Genomic DNA, 23981 nt, shown 5'->3' on the forward strand with positions numbered 1-23981 from the left:
CCCGCGCGGCAGCCGAGGGCTGGGCAGCCGGCCCGTGCCAGGGCGAAGCCCGGGCAGCCCCTGGCCGACGGGCAGCCGGTCGCGCCCGCCCGCGCCCGCATCGTCGCGCACCCACACGCGGCTCCGCGCGCACGCGCAGCCACCCTCCTGAGGGGCGGCCGTTGAAGCGCGAAGGCGCCCCGCCCCGCCCCGCCCCGCCCCGCCCCCTGCTCTCGCGAGTTCCTTCCCACCTCCCTCGTCTGGGCGCGCGGGTCACGTGACGGCGCCCGGGCGGGCCGGGTGACGTCAGAGATCATATGACCGGCCGGGGCCGTCGCCAGTCTCCCCAGCGCGGTGCGCCGCCGCCACCGCCACCGCGCCCGCCCCTCACCCGCCGCCGCCGCCGCTGCTGCCCCCCTCGTCCCTTCTCCGCGCTCCCGCCGGTGCCGCCCCGCCCTGTCCCCTGCCCCCGCCATGGCTCACGCCCAGGGCGCGAGGGGGCTGCTCGCGGCGGCCGCCCTGCTCGGTAAGGAAGGGGGCGGGGCGGCCCCGGCCTGTGGGGCCCGGCGCGGAGGGGGGGGGGGGGCGGTGGGTGGTCGCCGTGGAGGCCTTGGGCGGCCCCGAGGCCGGCGGTGCCGGTCGCGGCCCCGGCTGTAACTGGAAACTCCACCTGCTGTTGCGGTTCGGGGCGGTGACTCTGAGCCGGGGATGCCGGGCCTCCTGGGGGCGGGCAGGGCCGCCCGCGGGGGTCCCCGGCCGCAGCACCCGGCTGCTGGGAGGCGGCGGGTCCTTTGGGGAGGTCATCCCTCCCCGCACCGGGCCCGTGCGGCCGCCGGGAGCCTCTGACAGCTGCGGGAGGCACGAGGGGAAGAGTGGAGGGAACGCGGCGGCGGCGGCTGCTGCTGTGCGGGGCGGCGGAGAACCATGTAGCAGCCGGGGACGCTCCTGAAAATGCACCTGTACCCCTCAGGAGGCTTGGGAACGCAGGAGCTACTGATGCTGTGGCTAGGAATAGCCCTTTTCTGCAGGGCATGTAACCCTCCCGTGCTTAGTGGCTTTCATCCTGCGGTGTCTTGGGTGAAATGTGGAATGTCCCTGGAATAGAGAGATTGTAGTGTCTTGATGAGGTTTGTTAGTGCAGCAAGAGTGTTTCATGAGGAACTGTGTCTTGCTTGTTTACTGATAACTACCTTGCTTTAGGTGTCTTGCCTTGAAAGCCACATCACGCGACACTATCAAGTTTCTGAAATGCGGCTTTGGCAGCAAAGGAAACTTCTTCAGCAGCTACCAAAAATATTTCCTCAATAAAGCAGCGGTTGGGAGCAGTTATCTGCTGTCATTTTGGAGGTTATGACAGCCTTGGAAGCTCTTTTAACTTTTCTTTGGAAGTAAATGTTTTTATCATTGTTGACAGTACTTCAGTTTTACTGGGCCTGAAAGATGTCACTCACAAGGGGTGCTGCGTGGTTCAAATATCCAGCTCTTGCGAGCCAGGCTAGGGAGCACAGTGGCTTACAGTGCTATCAGACTTGCTTTTTACCATTGGCAGCTTAAGTGGCATTGAACTGGTGTTACAGTGGGAATTCTTTGTATAGCTTGTTTAATACAGTTATGGCTTAAATGAAGAATTGCTGTTGTTTGCCTTCTAATCGGCCTGTGTAATTTTTAAGTGGTACCAGATAATATTTTCTGGGACTGCAGGAGTCTTCCCCTGCTTAATTAGCAGTTACAAACTTAATTCAGTGCATTAGCTTTATCACTTTGTGACGTGTAAAGTGTGTTAGGTTTCTGCAGCTACTTTTTACTACTTTTACTATTTTACTACTACTGCAGAGTAGTGATTTACTGACAGCCAGGGCTTTGGACCAGTGTGTAGTAGCTGGGTGTTTCTACGTATCTTTATCCTACAAACTCAGGGGAAAACTTTGTGGTGCAAATAGACACCCCATCTTGGAGTACAGATCTCCTCCACCAACTTCTGCCAGAATGTGGGGCTTGGGCAGTAGGGAGGGGAGAAGAATGTGAGATAAAGAGAAGATATGAGCTGAATGCTGTAGACGTTTTTAGCTTGTTTGAAGCCTTTTAGTCATCCGAGTGAACACTGATGAGGATAAGGTAGTGATCACAGGAGGTTGAAGGCTTAGCATGGGTGGGTCAGATGTGAAAGCTTGTTTGGCAATGCCTTGACTTTGGGACAATAGAAATTTTTTTCCCTCCAGAATAGCTCACCACACCTCACTTACTGTTTCAGTTTTCCACTCACATTAAGCAGCAAGCACTAAGCTGAATATTTCATATGCCAACATTAAGTATTTCGTGATGAATTTCCTCAGGAATAGCAAACGTGCATATGGAATGAAAAAAAAGATTTTAGGTAGTACAGTGATAAATAATAGGGGAAAGGGGGCTACGGGAAATGAAGTGCCTCCCTTCAAACTGAGCTGCTGCTTTTGGAAATATGGAGGAAGATGGTGCTTGTCTGTTGTGGAGCACGATGGGTCACTTGGGTTGTGTGCCAAGCCCAGCAGAGCTGCTTGTGCTCTGAGTCCTAGAGCACCTGCGGTTTTTCCTTACCGAATCACAAACACATCAGAGTGAACACTTCTGAAAATCTAAGCTTAGTGTCAGCCATAGATTCACTATTAGTGAGTAAATAATTAGGTGTCTGAGATTTGGGGAAGGAAAAATGAGTTTGACAAAGTAGTGTGATGCCATTTCAGGGTTATTGATACATAACCCATGCGTTTCTATTGCACAACTCTAGTCCAAAGGGGAGTTTCAAACCTTGCTACCAAAGTAGGAATAGTTGAGGGAAATTTGGATAATAAATTCCAGCCAGTAATTTCCTCAGTTCTGGCATTGCTAGCTGTATGGAACTGAGACCGGGTATGAATTAGTTTTCGCAAAATACACACACTTATGTTGTGTGACTTTCGAAACATTGTTTTACCAAATGCTGCCCTTAACGCAGGGTTTGCTTGATAGCCTCTTTAAGTGTGTTGACACAGTCTCTAAGGATCTGAACGCGTGTGCTAGTCCCAAGCCTGTCCCCATGTGATGGGTTACTCAGCTTTGACTTCAGCAGCTTTTCTGCCCTGTAAAGTAGCAGCCTACTTGCTGAGTAAGAGCTCTGCAGGCTCCCTGACGTGCCGCTTTTGAGCGGTGCTCCCTAGGTTCCTGTTCAGGCTGACTGGAAAGTTTCATTTTTGGTGTAACCTGCTTCTAGATTGTTCTATGGTGGTTAGGATGTTTTCTAATCAGTAGGAGACAATAAACTGAAGAATTGCTTTTAGGTACAGAGGAACCCTACTAGAAGAAAAAAATGGATATTTTATTGAGACGTTAACTACCATTATCTCTGTCAAGCCTTTCTAGGTCTTCAAGATAACTTACTTCTAGCACTAAGAAGGCGTGCCTCGCCTTTGCTTGTTGCAGCTTAACTGCAACAGTCCATCTATTCTCTCAACTCAGACGCGATTATTTGGAAATTCCTTGAGAAAGCTTGGTGCCATAGTGGATTTCTTGGTATTTATTCTCTTAAGCTTTGCAGGAGACTGTTTTGGATATGTGAGTGGCAGTAGTTACAACAGCTATTTGAACACTTCATTATGTTATCTTAATCCTAAATTGTGTATTTTGAAATGTACCTTATGTTTTGGTAAATCAGACTTCTGTGGTTTTTGTGCATCTGACTTCAAGATAGGCTGGAGTCCCTTTCAATCCAAGGGTAGCCGTTTCTTAACCTTCTGTCCCTTGACAGCACTGCTGACTGTCAGGACTACTTTTTCTACTGTAATTCAAGGTGTGAGAGTGTTAGTTGTACCCTGGCAGTAGAGTACGGAATTTCAAATGTGGTTCTGCTCTGCGCAGCGGGCGTTTATCTGCTCCAGTGTTCAGGCTTGAGCGCAGTAGTCCACACAATGTATTTAGTTTTCTTGTATTGAACTTCAGTGGCTTCTGATTTCTTAACAGAGCAGAATTCAGTCTGTGTACTACAGCAACACCAGTATATATCTTTACATTCCTTGACAGGGGTGAGATCTGCTCTCTTCTCGATAGGACTGGGAGAGGTTTTACTCAGGCAGTTGATTTTATTAGCTTTTTCACAACATCATCTCCTCTGGGGAGGCTTTCTCTTTAAATTCTCAACACAGTGCTCCTTCCTCCAAAACTTTGCTTGGGGCTGCCAGCTAACTTGAAGACTGCATGTTAGTTGTGGGGTGCGATACATCAGCACTAACCAGAGCAAGTGCAAAATGGACTTGTGTGAGTGCTGAAAAGGGTCTAGCCATAGGAGTTCAGACTTCCCGGTGGGGTCATGTAATCAGCTGCTATAGAGCTGTCCCAAGACTTCCTTCCTCTAGATAGGAGACGATAATGAAGCTTCATGTGACTAAACTTGATGCGGTTGTGTAATTCTCTGGCCAAATGGCGAGTGTACAGTTGCTAAGTAGCCTTTCTTTTATGATGCTTTTATAATTTTATGTATTTATTTATAAAGACGGAGGTTATTCCTCTGCGAAGTTGAATTGAGAAGCAAAATTCTAACTACCTTAACAGAAATCAACAATATCAGAAACATAATGTGGGACTGCAGGAGTTTCTCTCTGTTAGTTTGCAAGGATGCATCTTCTAGGGCTGGATCAGAAACTTGATATAATCAGGTGCTGCACCTGCACAAGTGCAGCTGATTCTCTTCTCCCCTAAAGTACTCTCATCCATCCTTGAAATAAGCTCTGTCCCCCTTTCCACCACTGTGTGTGTGTTCAGGTGTGTCCAACAGCAGCTGAAGTGAGTCCAGCCTTGTCTTGTCCTGCTGTGCTCTCCAGATAGCCAGTGTTCAGTCTTCCGGGTGAGTTGCTGATGGCTAAGTGTAACTCATAATTTTACTAAGACCATCTTGTCTCATGGAAAGTGGTTTATGCATCAAGGGATTTTCCTGCTTTCAGTTGTTCCCCAAAAGTGTTACGGTTAGTAAATAGTGTGATCTTTCAAAAAAAAAAAAAACCAAACCCAACTTTTTAAGTTCCTTTTTTTTCCTATGCTATCCCAAGGTAGTATAGATCCTGGATCCTAAGCAAGTGATCTTGACTCGGTCTTCTGGGAAGAGACTTGTCCTTGGTGTCTCTCTGGGAGTGGTGCTTGCATGAGAAGACAAGTGATTAGAGTAGAGCGTAACTCCTCAGGGATTTTTCCATTCTCTTCTCTGGCATAGATTTAGAAGTCTTAAGTGGTGACTAAGATCACCACTTTATTCACAAAATGGCACTGACAGGATCCTTCTGAACCATCAGAATGAGTAAATTACTGGGCGCTTCTGTTCACATGTACGATAGAGGTAAACCTTCTTTAAGTAAGAACCAGCTTTTCTTGTCTCCTTGGATTAATGCCCCAGAGATAACAGCGTTTGCTCTGTGTGCCCTAAGAACATCTGGGCAAAGGTGCAGGGCAACGCAGCCGTGCTGTAGCTTAGGTACAGAATGGTTGTGTAGTGCCGGCGTGGCGTCAGTCAGCCAGCATCCCTTGGCCTCAGGGTCCTGCTGTGCAGTAATTGCAGGGTAGGCTGTAGCCGAGGAGAGTCTTTGACCTGTCCGACCAGGCTGTGGGTGTGATACTCTGAACCGCCATCACAGCACTCGTGGGGAGCGGTTAGCTGGGCCACGCTGCAGCCGTGGTTTTCCTCCCTGATGCCATAGTCGCTCAGCATGACTGCAAACAGGCCCATCCACTAGATATCTGTGTCACTTAAACTACTGGTGATGTGGAATATGTGCCCAGGTGGATTTGGATGGCTTTCTGTCCTTTATTCCAAGTGTGAGGAAGAAAAATACTAAAGAGGTTTTTATTTATGCAGGAAACATGACTATAGGAGCAAACCCCACATTGTATAAAAGTAGGTTTTGTGTTGGAGAGCCTTATTGTCAGTATTCCATGGTTCTAATAAAAATTGGAGACAAAGTAAATCATTAACTATAGTAACTGAAGTTCCCTTTGCAAGCAGACAGTGTAAACGATTGCCATTAACATATGCTCACTTTTTTAGAGCACAGCAGTCATTCATCTTTCTCCCTTAGCAGGTTTCCATTATGTGGGAGAGTAACCCAACGGTAGCTGTGCTCAGCTAGCAGGATTTCAATTATAAAAGAGGCTGAAACCTGAAAGCATCTTTGGGTGGTCAAGAGGTGCCAGCCATTCTAAGAGCTGTATTCAAAAGGGCTTAGATTTAGATTGTCCAAATGTGCTAGATTGTTTTGTTAGCTTTGTAGTTTTCGGTTTGAAACAAACTTAACTTTTGGAGTCAATTTCTTTAAGATAAATTGTTCTGTAACCAAGGAAGTCTTAGTTTTGTTTGATTTATTTATTGTATATTTAATAATAAATATATTTGTTATATGCTCTGCTTTGGTTTTTGATGTGGGTATGTTAGGTAAGGAAGGATGCTGGATTTAATTCAAGTGGCATAACTAGCTGTTGCTTCAACAGTTTCACCTTTGATCTTTTCTTGCTTGAGACTATAATTTCAGAAATGAGGTGTAAAGGGAGAGATTATTTTAGGATATTCAGTTGGCAATCATGGAACGTTAGGGGTTGGAAGGGACCTCGAAAGATCATCTAGTCCAACCCCCCTGCCAGAGCAGGACCACCTAGAGTAGGTCACACAGGATAAATACCTAAGCAGCCCTTTTTTGGAACTTAGTGGAATACAAAGCGAGCATCTGAAGTAAGTGAAATTTTGTTGATGCTAGTACATTTTTGGTGATTCCTCTACTAGATATCCGTAACGTTCTATTTCCAGACAAGTGAATAATGAACTTCACAAAACTTACTTCTTGCTATTGAAGACTCTCGGAGCTCTTCACCTGTGTACATCTGAACTGCTGCTCTTGCTCTAGCACAGATGGTCGTCAAATAGGGTGCTGCTTTATTAAGATTAGCATTTAAAGTCTGAAGTTAAGAAACTGGAGGTTGTATCATTTTTTGTGTTAAATAGCAAAGAATGATAGTTACGAGAAGTACAAGCCATGATAAAATTGAGCACTACTTTATGTAACTTGGTTAGAAATATTCCCAGGACAGATTGATTCAACATCAGTTTGCTTTTCTGTATTCTTGACATTTTGACTGTAGGCTCTTACTATTTGTGGGCTGGTGATGATTCATGCATTAATCACTAGTTGACACTGAAACTGCCTTCACAAACTCAACAGCTGCTTTCCTGCAAAACCCAGCGAGCTGTTCCTCTGCCTTAAACTGGCTGGAGCGAAAAGTAGGCAGGACCTTCTTTCCTTCGGTGTCTTGATTTGTTCTTCGGTGGTTTTTTGCTAATTTTTCTTTGTCCCTCTGTCACCCACGTTTCGTCTGCGTTCCTCCGAGACCATGGGAGCAGATGACGCTGCAGCACGCTGCTCTCTCTGCCGTCCTGGTGCACGTTGGCTTACTCACAGTGAAGCAGCCCTCTTGCCACTTCGAGGACAGCTCAGTGTCTTGTGCTGGATGCATCTGTCTCATCACTGACGGCACAAATCCAGCAGCTGCTGACCATTTCTTAAGAAGGCATGGAGTTTTATAGCTTTTGTTCTACACTAATAAAATCAGGATTCATATTGTCGTGTGAGCTTAACCTTGCAAAAACCTGGTAGTTGTGCAGGTGGTATTTTTCACTGTTCATGCCCCTTATTCTCTATTACTTAAACTGTCTGAGGGTGATTTGCCAGCTCTTCATTCCCAGAATCTGTCTTCCATTTGGTGCTTTCTGGTACCTCTGCATTTTCTTTTGTTGTTCTCTGAATTTTGTGTAATGGGCAGGTCTGTCACATTTTCCTTTAGGTCAGCCACATTTTCCTTAATTGTTTTTCAGTCTTTTCTTTCCCCTGCATTTCTCTTTGAAACTGTTTTGATTTTTTTTTTCCTTCTTTCATTCTTTTACTGCCTGTTACTTGTTTATTTTCAGCTCTGAAATTACCAAGTTTTTTTTAATAGCTGTCTAACAAGGGAGTCAGCATACACACTGAAGGTTTTCATTCTAGGATGTTTTCCGTTGGTAGTTAGTTGAAGTAGCCACCATGGACTCTTATTCCCTGCGTCTACACTGTTTTCTACGCTGTGCTAGAAATCTTCCAAGAAAGTGTAAGCAGCTTGCTTTTGAGAAAACAAGTGCTTGGGCACAGTGTAAACAAGTTCCAGATGTAGATTCAAGTTGAAGGGAACTTTGCAAATTGAAACTTCCAAGCAGAGGAGCATCGACTGTTTCTAGTACGCTCTGAACTGCAATAAATAACATTTTCTTTGTGAATATATGTTCCTTAGTGAACACTGTGAGCTGGACATAAAGGCAAAGGTAGGACAGGTTTGCTTTGAAATGTCAGTTTTCTCCACTATCCATTCTTAAGCAATTTCTTCTGTCTGTCTCTTGTTTCAAGTCTAGACTCTAGACAACTGGGTAAAGTGTATGAATTCCAGCTTAAGTTTTGGCCCTGTTTGGTGCTGGGGGAGGATGTATTGTTGCTAAGGGGAAGGCAACAAGGGAAAATGCTTGCTGAGTGCCAAAGAAATTGTTTCCAATGCATTTCTACAACTGAAGGGCCTTCTACCAAAGTCCCGCTGACAAAAGTCCATTTTTTTCCTAATAATTGTCTTAATACAATTGTATGCACCGTAGTTTTGTAGTCAACAGTTTTAAAATTGGGATTTACTTTTTGAAAACTTCTTAGGTAAGGAAGCTAGCTAATGGGTAATCCCTCAGCTGGATCTTTTTGCTCTATCAGCAGTTGAATGGATTAGCATGTTTGACTCTTTAAAGCTTCTTTGCTTGAGATAGTGGTTTATGTCTTGCAGCTGCTTTTTATCAGGTTTTCTGCAAGACTGAAGTTGTTGCAAATGCAGGCTGATAAAGTGCTAGCATGAAGATGGTGCAGGCTTTGGTTGTGTGTGCAGTGACAAATTGAGAATCAGAAAAATAAATTACAATAAAGAATTTGGAACATCTTGTTATGATTTCAGGTACAGGAGCACTGTCCAGCTAGCCCTTACGGCAAATGAAGTATGAGAGAACCAGCGTTCTGGCTGTATCTGGCCTGCCGCGACACGTCCCTTAGGTGAAGCTTCATTGGCAGTGCACGTTGGGCTAAGTCCGTGCTGCTGTCAGAAAGGATGATGCTGTGCTCCTCTTTCCACGTGTTCTTACCCTGTTAAGTCAGTACTAGTGTGGTCAGTTGTACTAGTGCTCTGAGCGCTGGGGCTGGAGGAGAGTGAGTCAGTGAAAAGCTGTGCTGTTGTCAGCAGCTCAGTCTGAGGTTAAACCAGTCAGGAAAACATAACCTCAGCCTATGTCAAGGTCTTGGCCCCCATCCTCCTCTCAAGTGCAGAGAGTGCGATGACATTAAAGAGGAGTTCTCCTGGCAAGGGTGGCACGCTCCATCACGCTATTTTTGGCAGTCCCTCCAAAACATCTGCAGTCAATCCAGGCTTTCTAAATGCTGCATTCAGTGCATGTACAGCTGAGTGTCCTGGTACAGCGCGAATGAAGGCTGCGTGGTGTGCTGTGGGGGGAAGGCTGAGCACTGTAGGCATGCAGGATCAAATACGCTAAGTCAATTTTGGCTCAGCCTTGCAAAATAGTTGCTGCGTAGGGTGAACGTTGAGTAGCTGCCTTGAGCAGTATGACTGGTGTGTGTTGCAAGTTTTTCTTACCCTCCGAGGACCCAGCGTGTCAACAGTTCTGCTTTGGGTGGCTTTGTCTTTTTTATAAATGAGGTGTTAAATTTGTCCTCTCTGTGTTAGTGATGTTGAAGCTGGTATAGAGACCGTTGATGCCCAAGCTTCCAAACTCAACTACTGTTTAGGATGTACTCCTAAAATATACAGTTGTATGTAAAAACTGACATGACACCAAGTTAACCGCTTGTCATTCTTACAGGCTTTTTACAGGCTTCCTCTTCATTTGAGGTGAAAGATTCAAGTGGTAAGGCCTGCATAATTGCTGATCTGACAGTAGCCTTCTCAGTGGAATACAAAAGCCATGGGCAAAAAGAGGTAAGAGGGGTATCTTGCTGCTTGTCTCTAACATGTGTTTATAAAATGTGTGGGTTTTCTGCATGCGCGCAGTATTTAAACTTTGAACAAATATTTCGGCATGAAAAACTGCTTTGGCAAAGGTTTACCCCCTCCCAGTCATATTTCATCAACTTTTCTTTATTTCTGATGCTGCTTTGTCCTGGTTTGAGCTAGAACAGAACAGATTCTGTTCAGTGATTTTACTTTTCAGCTGTCTCTAAGTGACTGCGCTTCCTGAAGTTAATGGCGTTATTTTTTTCAGATAGTGTCTGCTGCTAGAAGTGATAGCACTTGATGCTTATAGCTAATACCGAGGCATGATATGCAGAAAGGCACTTGCTTCTGTAGGAACCACGGTCACTGCTAAATCTTGTGCCCCATGTTGAAGTGCTGCAAGTAAAAGGGTTGTAAGTGAAAAGGTCGCACCTGGGATGAGGAACAGACAGGACAGGTGACCCAGACCTGCCCAGCAAAGTATTCCATTCCACATACGGCATACTCAGTATAAAGCTCTCTTCTATGGCTGGCGTCAGAGGAGGACTCTGTCCGTTCTTCTGCCTTCAACCCCAATCTGGGTGTTTCCGAATCCAGTTCCCATCTGCTGCCAAGTCCAGTCTGGGATTTTCCCACTGCCTGCCCTGCAGCCTCAGTGGTGACATGGTCATCGTTGGGGGAGTTTGATACTGGTTTTGTATATTTTTATATATATTTTGTTGTCGTCATATTAATATTATCATATTTTCTTTTTGTTGTTATGTTTCATTAAAACTGTTTTAGTTTTTTTCCAACCCATAAGTCTTTGTCCATTATTCTCTTTCTCTTCCCCTTCTGGGAAGGGAGAGGGGTTATTAAAGAGCATTTCTCATTCATTCATTTAGCGGCCACTTCAGCCTTAATCTGTGACACTAATGCGTCTTCTAATTAAACAGGGTTAAAGCTGCCTGAAACCACCACAAACAATACGTGTGTGAAATCACTTTTGTCACTGAAATTCCACACTAGTCCTATTGGTGGCTAAAATGGCTTTCGTTGGAAATGTAAAGGCAAAAATGTTACCAGTTTTCTTTTGGTGAACTTGGTCATGCTTACATGGACTAAATCTGAACTGAAACGGCCAGTGGCATGTAGCTTTTAAACTTCTCTGAAATCTGTGATCATCTCACTGAGTAAATCTCTGGCTTTCAGTGTATCTACAGACTAGTGCAGTGCATACAAGTTCCATATTAACAGCAAAAGCCTGTTAAAAGAAAGTTAAGAATTTTTATTCACAAATACTCTGCTTCTCAGTTTACTTTTTTTGGTGTCTTTACTACTGAACGGGAATTGGGGACTGTTTATAATCTCATTGCATTTGCGTGTTTTGAGGCACTCTTGTTGAAACTGATTTTTTTTTTTTCCTAGCCATCAGTGTAATGTGAGATTAAAAAAAAAATCCTACTGCTTTGCCAGTGGTGCACTTGCTATGTGTGATTTGAGCAGAGAGTTGTATTGCATAGTCCATGTTTTCAGTGGTGCTGATGGTCTGAAATCCTGCTGATACTGGTATGCAAGTATGTGTTGAGAGGTGACTGCTTTCATAACATGCTTTTGGCTGTTTCTTCTTGTGAGCAGCAAGCTCAAAACTTTCCAGTAAACATGGTAGTGGTCTTCAGGCATCACGTTACTTCTCAATAGGTAATAAACTCAAAGTATTATAGCCAAGCTATGAAGGCTGTACCGTTTGCTTTTGTTCTTGCTCAATTGTACTATAAGAAGCAAAGCTTAAATTCCACCATTTTTTACATATCCAGAGTTTGCCTGATTTGATTCACCTAGTACAGAAGTACCTGCAAATTCATAGTGCTAGTTTAGGGGGAACAGTCTAAGAGGTGCTGGGAGCGTGTACTGGTTTGTCCTCAAACTTCAGGGAGCAATATTATTGGAAAGCCCAGTGCCAGTAACGTGCTACTTGTTATATACAGGGATATGTGATTCTGTGATATAAGTAGGCATCTTACAGCATGTATGAACGTCAGCTGTATGTTTCACAACAGTTTCATAGGATATTTAAAAAGCAGTAAGGAAAATCTGTTACATCATCCCATTTACATGTGTTTTGTTTTTCTACCCCGCAGTTTGCGTACTTTTTTCTTCCACAAAATGCTACAGTAGAGCCACAGAGCTCGTGTGGTAAAGTTAACACATCTCATCCAATTCTGGTGTTGGGATTTGGAGCAGGACATTCATTAAGCCTGAATTTCTCAGAATATGCAGACAGGTACCAAGTCGAAGAGCTAGTTTTCCACTACAATCTGTCAGATGCAACTTTATTCCATAATTCAACTGCAGGTAAAATGAAAACTTCCTGTTCTCATTGTGTAACCCTTCCAGATGTAATACTGGCTTGTTTCTGTAAATACTGTTACATACTAATGCAATGTAATCCTTTTACAGGAGAAGTGAAGAAAATATCACATAAAACTATTATTCAGGCACATATGGGCACAAAATACAGATGCATCAGCTCCAAGCAAGTCAATATGAAGAACGTGAACATTACTTTTAGCAACGTTACTTTGGAAGCCTATGTCACAAATGGCACTCTCAGTATGAACAGTAGGTATCTTGTAGCAGAAAATGTACTTGATATTGTAAATGTATATTTTGAGGCACTTGACTTGTAAATGATATTTCCAGTAATAGATTATTTCTTTTTAAGTCCTGACCAATCATGTTTAGGCAGCTACAAACTGGATCTGAAGCTCTGATAACAGCATTTTTGGAAATGAATGGACCTGCTTCAGGTTTTCTCTGTAGGAGTGTCAGCATCCATGACTAGCAGATAGTGCACTGTGTTCCCATGGGTTTTGTTACAGGTATTAGGGAACTTTCCTTCTGTTCATGAGTATTTATGGGTGTAAACATGCGCTGCAGTAGGTTGACTGGGCACATGGCCAAAATCCTTGTTATAAGAAGTATCTGATAACTTCCAAGTATTATGCCTCTACCAAAGGAATTTGAACAAGTTAGTGTGTGCTCTGGGGAAAATTTGTGATATAATGGCAGGCAATAAAGAACTGGTCTGTAGGGAGCAGATACGTACATCTTCCTATAGGAGGCTTTCTGTAAGCTGCAACAGTGATGATCTTTCTCTGTCAGGCACAATCACAAAGCGACTTTTTGTCCTCATTGCTTGTATAGAAAAGCATTTTGGAATTTCACTGCTGTAATGATTAGAAGACAAACTACTTCATGGTGTGTTTGTGTCCTTTGCTTTTGTGGCAATGCTCTTCAAACGTGAAGAGCCATGTAAACTGATCGCCTCTGCTGTCTTAAGGAGTGATAAGTCTTTGCCTTACTTTTGCGGCAAGTAAGAAGCTTTCATCTTCTCTGGGAAATGTAGACCTTTTCCTAGGCTGTTCATGCCATTTATGCACTTGTTAAGTTGAAATGAATCTTAAAAACTAGGGTGGTCAGTGCTGGCATGGGATGGGTACATTGAACAAGTGCCTTCTACAGGAGTATCTCTACCTTGTCCCGTATCTCTGAAAAATACCTTGCCTGATGCATGATAATACTGGTGTTGACTTTTTATGGCTGCCTCACGTGACTGGCTCAGATTTCGGTGGGTATCATTCTCTTGATCAGTCTTTTCCATTCAGTGAACTAGTTTGCAGCAAAGATGTGGACCTACACTTGTAATTTAAAAAAAGTCTGATTTCTGTTACTCCAGTCAGAACTGTCTTTTTTTTTTGTTTTGTTTAGATATGATACTTTGGTCCAGGTGTCATACCAGATAAGTGTGAGTGATCAGTTGTTGGCAGGCTTGAACATAAGTCATGATATTGGGAAAGGCTGTTTTTTAACTTCTGTGAAAGGTCACTAAAATCCTCCCTACTGTGTAATGCTTTTCCTTTTAAGACCACCTATTACCTCTTTTTATGTAATCCTTTGGTTAAAAAAATTCAGTATTACATTATTTCTGCAGGGTATTTCTTATGCAACACAAGTTTATCAGCATTTGCTTTATTTTCTATACTTCCTTCTCTTCTTTTTTAGGTTAATATAAATGCTCTAATTTGCCATGATCACTTTGCCAAAGTTGGTTTTCTCCATCCTGTGGTATTGCTGTCTTGATGAAACTATTGATTCTCAGAAAAAACATGTGGTTTCTTGTGATCCTGGGATAGACACTGGTCTGAGTTCAGGCTTTTTTTTGGGGGCTTTTTTTTGTTTCCACATTCCTGTTATCCATACTGCCACGCAGAGGTGTTTGGTTTTTTTTAAAATTGTCCTCATTGCTAAGTTTAATTACTGTCTTGGGTCTGCACCCAGATATTTCTTCCATTCCTACTGCACAATGAGCTATCCCTCTTACTTACTCTGTTTTGTTTGTTGGTTTGTTTTTTATTCAGACGGTTAAAGAATTCTCACTTTATCTTTTTTTTTTTTAATCTTTTTGACCCTGAAATCACACTGTTCTTTCCATATCAGTTCCTCCTTTCCATTCCTATAGGCCTGATACTTCCCCTATCCTTTTGGCAGCTAGTTATTGATAAACTTTAGATCTGGAATGATCCCTTAACTTTTTTTCCACTGCAACTCTTTCATTAGAGGATATTTTTGCTGTGACCTGGGCACGGCTTACTGAAGGGAAGAAGAGTCAGTATTCAGTGCGTCTGTGCATGACTAGTAATGGTAACTTCCATCAGTGAACCTAGAAGTTAGTCACTGAGGTTACAGTAGTGATTATCTGCAGCTCTGAAGGAGGCTTTAATTTTGTCTGTGTTGGTAGTTTTGTCATCTGCTGTCCTGTAACTGTCAGAAAAAGACATAAGAATTTGTCTCATCTTCAAATCTGTCTTGAAAAGTTCCTGGGAGCTATGCTGTAAATCAGTTCAGTAAAAACACTGTATCAGGACTCCACTGAGGACAAACTTCCACTTCAAGTGATTTCATAGAATCATTAGGTTGGAATCTAAGATCATCAAGTCCAACTGTTGACCTAACACCACCATGCGCACTAAACCATGTTCTGAAGTGCCACATCAACACATTTTTTGACTCCACCACCTCCCTGGGCAGCCTGTTCCAATGCTTGACAACTCTTCCCGTGAAGAAGTTTTTCCTAATGTCCAATCTAAACCTCCCCTGGCTCAACTCAAGGCCATTTCCTCTTGTCCCATCGCTTGTTACTTGGGAGAAGAGACCGAGTCCCACATCACTACAGCCTCCCCTCAGGTAGTGGTAGAGAGCGATAAGGTCTCCCCTCAGCCTCCTCTTCTCCAGACTAAACAACCCCGGTTCCTTCAACCACTTCTCATAAGATTTGTGCCCTAGACCCTTCACCAGCTTCATTTGCCTCTGGACACGCTCCAGCACCTCAATGTCTTTCTTGCAGTGAGGGGCCCAAAACCGCACACAGGATTCGAGGTGCGGCCTCAGCAGTGCCGAGTACAGGGGCACCATCACCCCCCTACTGCTGCTGGCCACACTGTGTCTGATACAGGCCAGGAGGCTGTTGGCCTTCTTGGCCACCTGGGCACACTGCCAGCTCATGTTCAGCCGGCTGTCGACCAGCACCCCCAGGTCCTTTTCTGCCGGGCAGCTTTCCAGCCACTCATCCCCAAGCCTGTAGTGCTGTGTGGGGTTGTGGTGACCCAAGTGCAGGACCCGGCACTTGGCCTTGTTGAACCTCATAGCTCTGGCCTCAGCCCATCGATCCAGCCTGTCCAGGTCCCTCTGCAGAGCCTTCCTACCCTTGAGCAGATCAACACTCCCGCCCAACTTGGTGTCATCTGCGAACTTACTGAGGGAGCGCTCGATCCCCTCATCCAGATCATCGATAAAGATGTTAAACAAGACCAGTCCCAATACTGATCCCTGGGGGACACCACTTGTGACCAGCCACCAGCTGGATTCGACTCGATTCACCACAACTCTCTGTGCTTGGCTGTCCAGACAGTTTTTTACCCAGCTTAGAGTGCTCCCGGTCTAGGCCATGAGCTGCCAGCTTTCCTAGGAGAATGCTGTGGGAGAATTCGGTTGTTTCCGTCTCTGCCAACTCGAGTAAGAGGCTGTATGCGTTGAGGTCTTGTAGATGGAGGGAAATTCTCCGTTGAAGTACCAAGTAAAGCTGCTGTTTGGTTTATTTGCTAGGAAATAATCACGTTTTGGGATGTGACCAGTATTAGGCTACAAAAGATAGGGTCATTCCTCCATTCATCTACCTTCTTTATGCTCTTTGACTTTCCAGAAATGTAATAGCAATAGGAAAGCATGCTATGTTGGAGTCTGTGTGACCTCAAAAGGAGTTCCTCTTTCTGAGCCATAAACGAAAGTTAAGTTGCTGTTTAAGTTCAGAGGCTGTTTATTAGATATCTAGTATCTGCAAGATAAGTTTGGATTAAATTTTAGAAGTAGGCTGTTTGAGTCAGCACTGACTATCGCTGCAGTTGCCGTCGTCCTCTTAAAGTTGCAAGCTGTTATCCCTGACACATGGAGCTGACCTTGGCTTGGAACGTGGAAGCGTCTACTACAGTAATGTCTTTGCTGTGACCTTTGGTTTTGGCTTAGATGTTCAGCGCAGAGACCTTCTTGGCTCCCGGATCAAGTTAAGATCTTGCTGCCACGTGTTTCCGAGTACTCTGGCAAATAAATCAGAGTTGCTGTTCTTTCACTTTTCTTTTGCCTTGAAATTTGCCATTGAACTGGATGAAAGGGCGGCAGCCTTATGCGTCCTCACTCAGCCTTGTACCCCTGGTGGTGGGTGGCCACTAATGCAGGACTAAAGGGAGGAAGGACGTGAGAGGACATAGCAGAACATTTGCTGTCAGCAGCAGTGTCTTTCTTAGAATCCCTTTGTTACGGATAGAAGAGCCACGGCACTGCTATGAGGGCTTGAGAAGTCCAGTAGTATTTTAATGTTACTGTGGGTATTGGCCAAATAGCGACATAGGGTCCTCACAGCCTGGTGGTGTAACTGGGGGAGGGAGGGGAAGGGAGAACAACGCACCTTCTGGGAGACCACTTTTAACAGCGGGCAGGAGAACTGTTCCTCCGCTGCCAGCACACAAGTGTCCGAGGAGCAGTCGTCTCCGCCTTGCTGTGAACTCACGGCAGGAACGCCGGCTCTGTCAGCATCGCAGTATCTTGCTTATCCTGACTTGATGGCAAAGTGAAATGACAGGCATGAGTGAAAGCAGATGTGGTCACCATGAACTTCTGCAAGTAACAGCAGAGGTGTCATTTTCACACACCAGGCTTTAGGAGTGTCTCAGACTTTGCGGTGAGTTTAGGTAATGCTTTACCATTGTGTTTTTCACCTTTTATTATCTTCTGTTAGGAAAAGCTACTTGGAATTGTGTCCTTGTTTCCCTTGAGAATGGAAAAGGTAGATCATCCCACAGCTTCCTTATGTTTGGTAATGACTGTTTTCCTTTCTCTCCAGAGACAGAATGTGCTGAAGATATGGTCTCTACTACTGCCATAGCGCCTACAACTCCTAGACAGACTACTAGCCAGGTTCCAACAACTAGCCCGGCACCGACTGCATTGCCTCCAAATCCTGCAGTTGGTAGATACAATGTGACTGGTCCAAATGGAACCTGTGTACTTGCTTACATGGGGTTACAGCTTAATATCACCTATCCAAAAAAAGACGAGAAGGTACTTTTTTTTTTTTTTTTTTCTTTCTTCAAAGCATTCAGATTCCTTCTTTGGGGAAGACTTGGTAAACTATTAGAGGCTTTCGTTCTTTAAAAAAAAAAAAAAATCCCAGTTCTTTGTAGTTTCCGTCCATGGTTGTCCTCTACTTGAATTGCTTGACTTGGACTAGATTAGTGATGATTCAAACAGTTCTCTTCTGCTGAAAGTGGTCATTAAAGATTTTTCCATTCAGTAAGAAACTGAACTTGTCTGTCAAATGCAGCAAGTGTATGTGGCCGTTCCACAGAAGCAGTAAAAATTATCAAGATAGGAGTAGGGTGAATCCTGTTATCAAAGATGCCAAGAGTTTTAAACTGTTAAATAAAATAGAGGCATTTGGCCTGAGGCACCTGTATGAAAACAGTGAATGACTATAAGAAGGGAAATTGTTACTGCTAAAACTGGACAGGCTTGTAACTTAGTTAACTTCAAGCCAGCACCGGAGAGGCTTGGATTTGACTTTTAATGCTTAGGAGCTACTTAATGGCTGATTTTAACAGCAAAAACGCCACGTGGTTTCTGTAAGATCCAGCCCTTGCACAAGTTCCTTAGCTCCATTGTTGATGCAAAGCCCAGCTTGCCAGCCCCACGGATGAACCCGTTACCTGCTACCTGATGAGGCAAAGCGATGAGGAGTAATCCCAAAGGTCTGCTGAAGGCCCTCAGTAGGAAACAATGACCAAGGGTCATCAAACCTTTATGTTCAGTAAAGCTTTGTTATAAGGACCTTTGATCACAAGCAGCTTTTTCCCATCCTGTGGCTTAATCTGAGGTAACGAGGACGAGTGCAGGCACAGAAATTATGGTTGCTTTTGCGTAGTTTAAGTTGGATCCCGGTGATAAAGGCCCTGCTGCGGGGAGGGTGGTATCTGTATAGGATTTAGCTGCTTCACGCTCTCTGTGGTGGTGCAAAGGAATCTATTGCATTTATGATGGTGATGACTGAGAGGTAAAGTCATAAGCACGAATAGCTGGTGTGTGGCAGGTTATGATGGCAACTGTTTTGGCCACCTGAACTGTGTGAAATTCCCTAAGCTGCGTGCTGTAGCGCGGCATTCTAGCTCTGCTGGAACAGCTGGTTTCTAGTGTAATGACCCGCGAGGAGGTGGCAAATAGGTTTTCCAAAGTCACGTGAGGATCAACTAAGGGCCACTGAAAGGTTCTGTTTGGCAAGTGCATTTAACCCACACCCTTCTGCAGATGCAGCGCAGTATAAAATCGTGTACCATGGACAAAGCTAAAGCATTTTGGAACTGAAGTGACTTGCACGATGATCGTGCTTACAGGTGGTGCCCTTGATTGTCTCTCCATCATGTCTAAGCAGTATTTTATAGCTTGCTGCCACCTGGGTGGTGGTGGATATTGATGTTTTCCCTGATGCTGCTAGGACCAAAGAAGTTTAGCGTGGAAGAAGCGGCAGGTTATTGGCCGCAGCCAGTGAGGGCTGCAGAAGGCTTCGTTAGGCGTGCAGAGATGCCGTTGTTCTCTGTGCCAGGCTGGTAACTGCGGTGCAGCTTACACCAGCCTGTAACTTGCGCGTGTGTCTGCCCAGTTGTCTGTGACGTGTGGGTGAATGCAGCGCTCTGCGTGGGAGCACGAGCGAGCTGGGAGTCGACTGAACGTATAGCAGTGCGTTAGCCTCTTCAGATGTCGTAACCGATCCTCCTCTCTCGTAGATGGGTGTGGATTTGCTGAATTTCGCACCACATAATACAACATCTTTTGGGAGATGCGACAACACGTCTGCCTTGTTGAATCTGACTTTTGAGAAAACAAGGGTCGTCTTCTACTTTGCATTGGTAAGAATCTGCAGACAAAGTGTGTGGGGTCTGCAGGGCTCTTCACGTGGGAAAACTAAGTGGGGCAAGTACAAGAGAAAAAAGATGCAGCTACAGGAAGGGCAGTGAATAATTCCTTTGTTTCTAACACTAGGATTTAGAGGGTTTAATACTTGGTAACTGTTGTAATGAAAGAATATGTATTTGTATATATGCACACAGGCGTATGTATACACAGAGATCTGTTTTGCTTAGAATGGGAATTTCCTTTGAGATTGTATTGCCTAATCTCCAAAGCTTCTGGCCCAAACTGGGAACAGCCTGTGAGAAGTAGGCATCTCCTCTAATCATACAAGTCTGGAAGTGAATTTAGTTCCTCATTAATATTCTGTGTACAGCCCAAGGGCCGTGTGTGCTTGTCTTACGGCCTCCTGTGGTGGTTGGGAATCCTGTGTCCCCCAGCCCTGCCCCAGCGCGGTATTAGAGCTGCCGACCCTTGAGGGCTGAATCTGCTGTGTTTGTCGGAGAGCCTCACGCTCCTTTTGATGCTCGTGGGACTGATCACACGGGGATCACCTTGACCTGTTGCTATTAGATGACTCCCTCCATTTCTCTTGGGGTACCGAGCTGCTCTAAAGCTGTATCTGTAGCGCAGGTGAGATCACTGCACTGGCCTCGTTCGGGCACGGGTGGGACTGTGCCTGTAGTGTGGAAGTCAAGTCAGCAGTCCGAGGGGTGACAGTCCCCCTTTCTCTGCCTCACTTCCCTCCCCCAAATAATCTTTCCTAAGGTGTATACCTTCCGTAGCTCTTCTCAAGTGCAGCTAAGCTCCTCCTTTGGATGCTAATCCCTGTTGTGGACTATCCTTTGAAAACCTTTCTCAAAAAGCACGCAGAACGGAACCCGAATGTTAACAGCTTATGTCACACATCATTAGAATAAATGACAACTGCTGGTTTGGTTTTTGTTTTTGTTTTTTAAAGAATGCAAGTGCTGAAAAATTCTTCCTGCAAGGTGTGAATGTAAGCACGACTCTGCCTTCTGAAGCAAAAGGTAGGGACTTTGAAGTCTAGTGGCTACTTCTATAAAGATGAAGGGTTGCCTGCATTAAATAACGTGTTGGAAATGTTGGGCACGAATGTATCGAGCTTGCGGCTCCTGCTCCTCAGGATCCTGTAATGAGACTCTCTCTTACACAGTTCCAAGGTTTGAAGCATCGAACAACAGCATGAATGAGCTGAGAGCTACAGTAGGGAACTCGTACAAGTGCAGCGCAGAGGAGCATCTCCAGGTCACGGACGAAGCCTTTGTCAATGTATTTAACGTTCAGATCCAGGTTTTCAAGATTGATGGAGACAAATTTGGGGCAGGTAAGAGGTTTGCATTTGGCAGGGGGTGGGGAATCTAAGATTTGTGAAGTACGCTCTGATGTAAACATAATATTCTGTAATCAAATGTCAGCTCGTGGGTGCTGTGCTTAGTCTCCGCATGCCCTACTACAGGTGGTGCAGGGGCGGGTGAGATGTCTGAGCTGAGGCTAGTGCGAGAAGTCTGTAAAAAGCTTTGAAATAACAAGGGTTTGTTCCTGTGGTCCAGAGAAGAGTTCAGGGAGAGCGTTAACTTTCCCTCCCAACTGCGTGCTCACAGTTGGACAGAAGGGAATTTCTGGGAAGTTCCTGACTGTTGGCTTTAACGTTGGCCTTTGTGACCGTGGTTAAAGCAAGGCGGCCGGGGGAGGAGTGGCGTGGGTGTTTGTGATGGCTAAGCAGCATCCTTTGAGAAGGAAACCATTATTGTAAATCTCTGTGTTGTGCATATACGACTGGTACTAGAAAGACTTCATCCTGACTGATCAGAGTTCGTGGGCTTTGCTTCCTTTTTGGCTGTTGGCAAGCTAAGCCTGACGTTAAGGAGACAGTTTTATCTGTGGGCTGAGAGCAGAAGCTTGAAGTTCTGGATATAGCGGTGTGCGGTGCACTAGGGCCTAACGTGGGTCTTTTTCTTTCTCTTCAGTGGAAGAATGTCAGCTGGATGAAAATAACATGCTGATCCCTATAATAGTTGGTGCAGCCCTCGCTGGTCTTGTTCTAATTGTCTTGATTGCTTACTTGATTGGCAGAAAGAGGAGCCATGCTGGATATCAAACAATTTAATGACTTGCACTAAAGCCCAGTGTAGATGAAAAGCAATTGCAAGAGGCTGGGGAAAAAAAAAAAACACCCCACGCGTTTCCCCTGAGCTGAGATTCCTATTGTAAGGGAACACCTTTTCTTGCAAATTGCTGCTTCTTTAAAGTCTGCTTTATTAAATGTGAAATCATCTTGCAGCATTTAACTATGCACAAAAATAACTTCTGAAAATTCTGGTGTTTAATTTTGCTAACTAGTTGAAGTATTTACCCACTTAGAAACAAGCTAAAAGTTTTTAAGGGTGCTTTTTTGGAATTGGCATAAGGTCATGTCAGCTAAAGATTCCAGAGAGGGATGTTGCTAATTCACACTGACTGAATTTCAGAACTTTTAACAAAGGGAAAAATGTTCATTCTTTGAACTGCTGCCATCCAGCGATGATGTTAATTATACTGATGACGCATTTAAAAAAAAAAATTGAGTAACAACTGACAAAATTGAAATTTAAAACCGAAACTCCACCTTGTCTCTTAGGTGTGTATTTTTTACTAAGCTTTAAACTCGATGCCTGGCATATGCAGGGTGTGAACGACGCAATACTCGAACCTTACAGGAACTCTTTACGATTGGACAACTCCCCTGTTTGATATTTTTGATGCTATGCCAGCTTGTTAGGAGCTGGTACTTTTTTAAAATGGGTGTTATTTTTATTTACTTTTTTTTTTGTAAAGTGATTTCAGTCTATTCTGTTGGAAGGTCCCGAGAGATCCTGTTACTGCACATGTGTACAATATAGATCTCAATCTGCTGATTCTCTTGCTTTAACCTTGGCTGGGGGGTTGTACACTTTAAGGATCAGTTCTTATGTATGCATTGCCTGTAACAATGCTAATAAAGACACTTTTTTTCTGTATATCTTAGTGTGGCTGATCACTCTTAAAAACATTTGACTGTTCAAGGCTAAAGCCTTGGTTTGGCTCTACTTGGGAAGCTTTAAACAATCCTCAGCGTGGAGTTGTATGTTAAACAAGTGTTCAAGTTTTGTTTCGTTCTCTGGGGCACAAAGGTGAGGCTTAACCGTGTGTGGGCTTCGTGCTTGGAAACAGGTAGAGCCTCTGTGTATCAGCAGCTGGAGATCTGGAGAAGTTAACTCTTCCATTGGATTGCTCCTCGCTGAGAAATGCCAGTATACTGGTCTGCTACCATGATACTCTGTTATAAGGACTGCGTAAATGATGGGTTTTGTTTTATTTTGAAGTTGGATTCTTAGCACAGGGTAGGAAATGCGTGTCTGCTGAGGTTTACGTGCGTCACGATGTGCTGGAACCGAACCCTTGTGTTTCAAGCTTCCCTGACTCCCTCCTGCAGTGACTCCTCGGTGTAACAGTACCGACTGTGCGGGGCAGGGGCTGAGGCGCACCGGAGCGTTGCACAGAACGCTGCTCTTCTGACAAGGAGAAGGGAGCGCGTGGCAGTAAGGCTGGGATACTTTGGACCACCTTGAAGTTACCTGGAAACTATAGATTCTGCCAGTGCTGAACACACTAGTATTTCCTAATACCTGCTGATGTACTAGAAGTGGGGTCCTGCCAATGTCCTTAGAATTCAGTGTGCAAGGAAAAAGGTGTCTGTCTGGTACCGTAAGGGATAGGATAGCTTGGAATCACTGTTGAGTCTTTACTTGTCTAGAAGAGCACTCCTCTACTTCCCCTGGAAAAGCTTCCCCTCCTGGCTGAGGAATGAAAGAAACTCCGCTGGGGGGGAAAAAAAAAACCCAACTTCCTTGACAAGGAATGAAGATAGCTTGGAGTTGAGTCCGGAGAGGGGTGTGGTGTTAAAAGGTGAGGCTTTCAGCAGTAGCTGTTCGACAGGGAGAATAAAAAGCACCAATTGCCAGTGTCTCTGCAGCAGGAAGGAGGCGAGGGGCAGGATTTGGCCAGGAGAGGGCTCTGTAGGGACAAGAGAGCAAGGCCCAGGCACCTGGCCCCAGCGGCGCCGGAGAAGCGGGCTGGTGCCAGGGCTGCGGCTGCTGCTGCGTGCTTGCTTCTGCCCAGGCCTTGGGGATTTCGGCTTGCATTAAGGTAGAGCTTTGGAGCTGCCCCGTGGCTCGCCCTGTCAAGGAAGAAGTCTGCTTGTGGCTGTCTTTACAAGTGGGTCTCCCGAAATTTCTAGGGACACAGGTGTATGAAGATAGAGCAGCTGTAGTGCCAGCTCAGTACGCCAGCACAAAGCAGAAGTACAGCATCTACTCTCAGCATCCCTTACAAGAAAGTGAGAAATGCAGCTTCCAGAGTTGAGCCAAATGAGTTGTTACCTACTGTGCTAGGGCTAGAAACCCCTGAATAAGCATGTAAAA

General features: G+C 44.9%; 1 protein-coding gene across 1 annotated transcript; it reads left to right on the top strand.

Annotated features, from left to right (window-relative positions):
- The first annotated feature begins 453 nt into the window (after positions 1–453).
- Positions 454–22538, top strand: LAMP1 (lysosome associated membrane protein 1). Its single transcript, XM_086481754.1, has 9 exons — positions 454–505; positions 9896–10011; positions 12147–12360; positions 12466–12627; positions 17462–17679; positions 19395–19517; positions 20480–20549; positions 20696–20866; positions 21510–22538. Exons 1-9 carry the CDS (start codon positions 454–456, stop codon positions 21647–21649), a joined length of 1266 nt encoding a protein of 421 aa, XP_086337880.1. The 3' UTR covers positions 21650–22538.
- The last annotated feature ends 1443 nt before the right edge of the window (positions 22539–23981 follow it).

This window comes from Leptosomus discolor, chromosome 1 (genome assembly GCF_034619465.1).
Source record: "Leptosomus discolor isolate bLepDis1 chromosome 1, bLepDis1.hap2, whole genome shotgun sequence".
Taxonomy (NCBI): Eukaryota; Metazoa; Chordata; class Aves; order Leptosomiformes; family Leptosomidae; genus Leptosomus; species Leptosomus discolor.

What these genes read in the sequence shown, in the direction of transcription:
- LAMP1 (XM_086481754.1), top strand. Translation starts at nt 454, where the DNA reads ATGGCTCACGCCCAGGGCGCGAGGGGGCTGCTCGCGGCGGCCGCCCTG. An exon ending in CGCGGCGGCCGCCCTGCTCG is followed by an intron (nt 506 to 9,895) that starts GTAAGGAAGGGG and finishes TCATTCTTACAG; the next exon opens with GCTTTTTACAGGCTTCCTCT. An exon ending in ATCCAAAAAAAGACGAGAAG is followed by an intron (nt 17,680 to 19,394) that starts GTACTTTTTTTT and finishes CCTCTCTCGTAG; the next exon opens with ATGGGTGTGGATTTGCTGAA.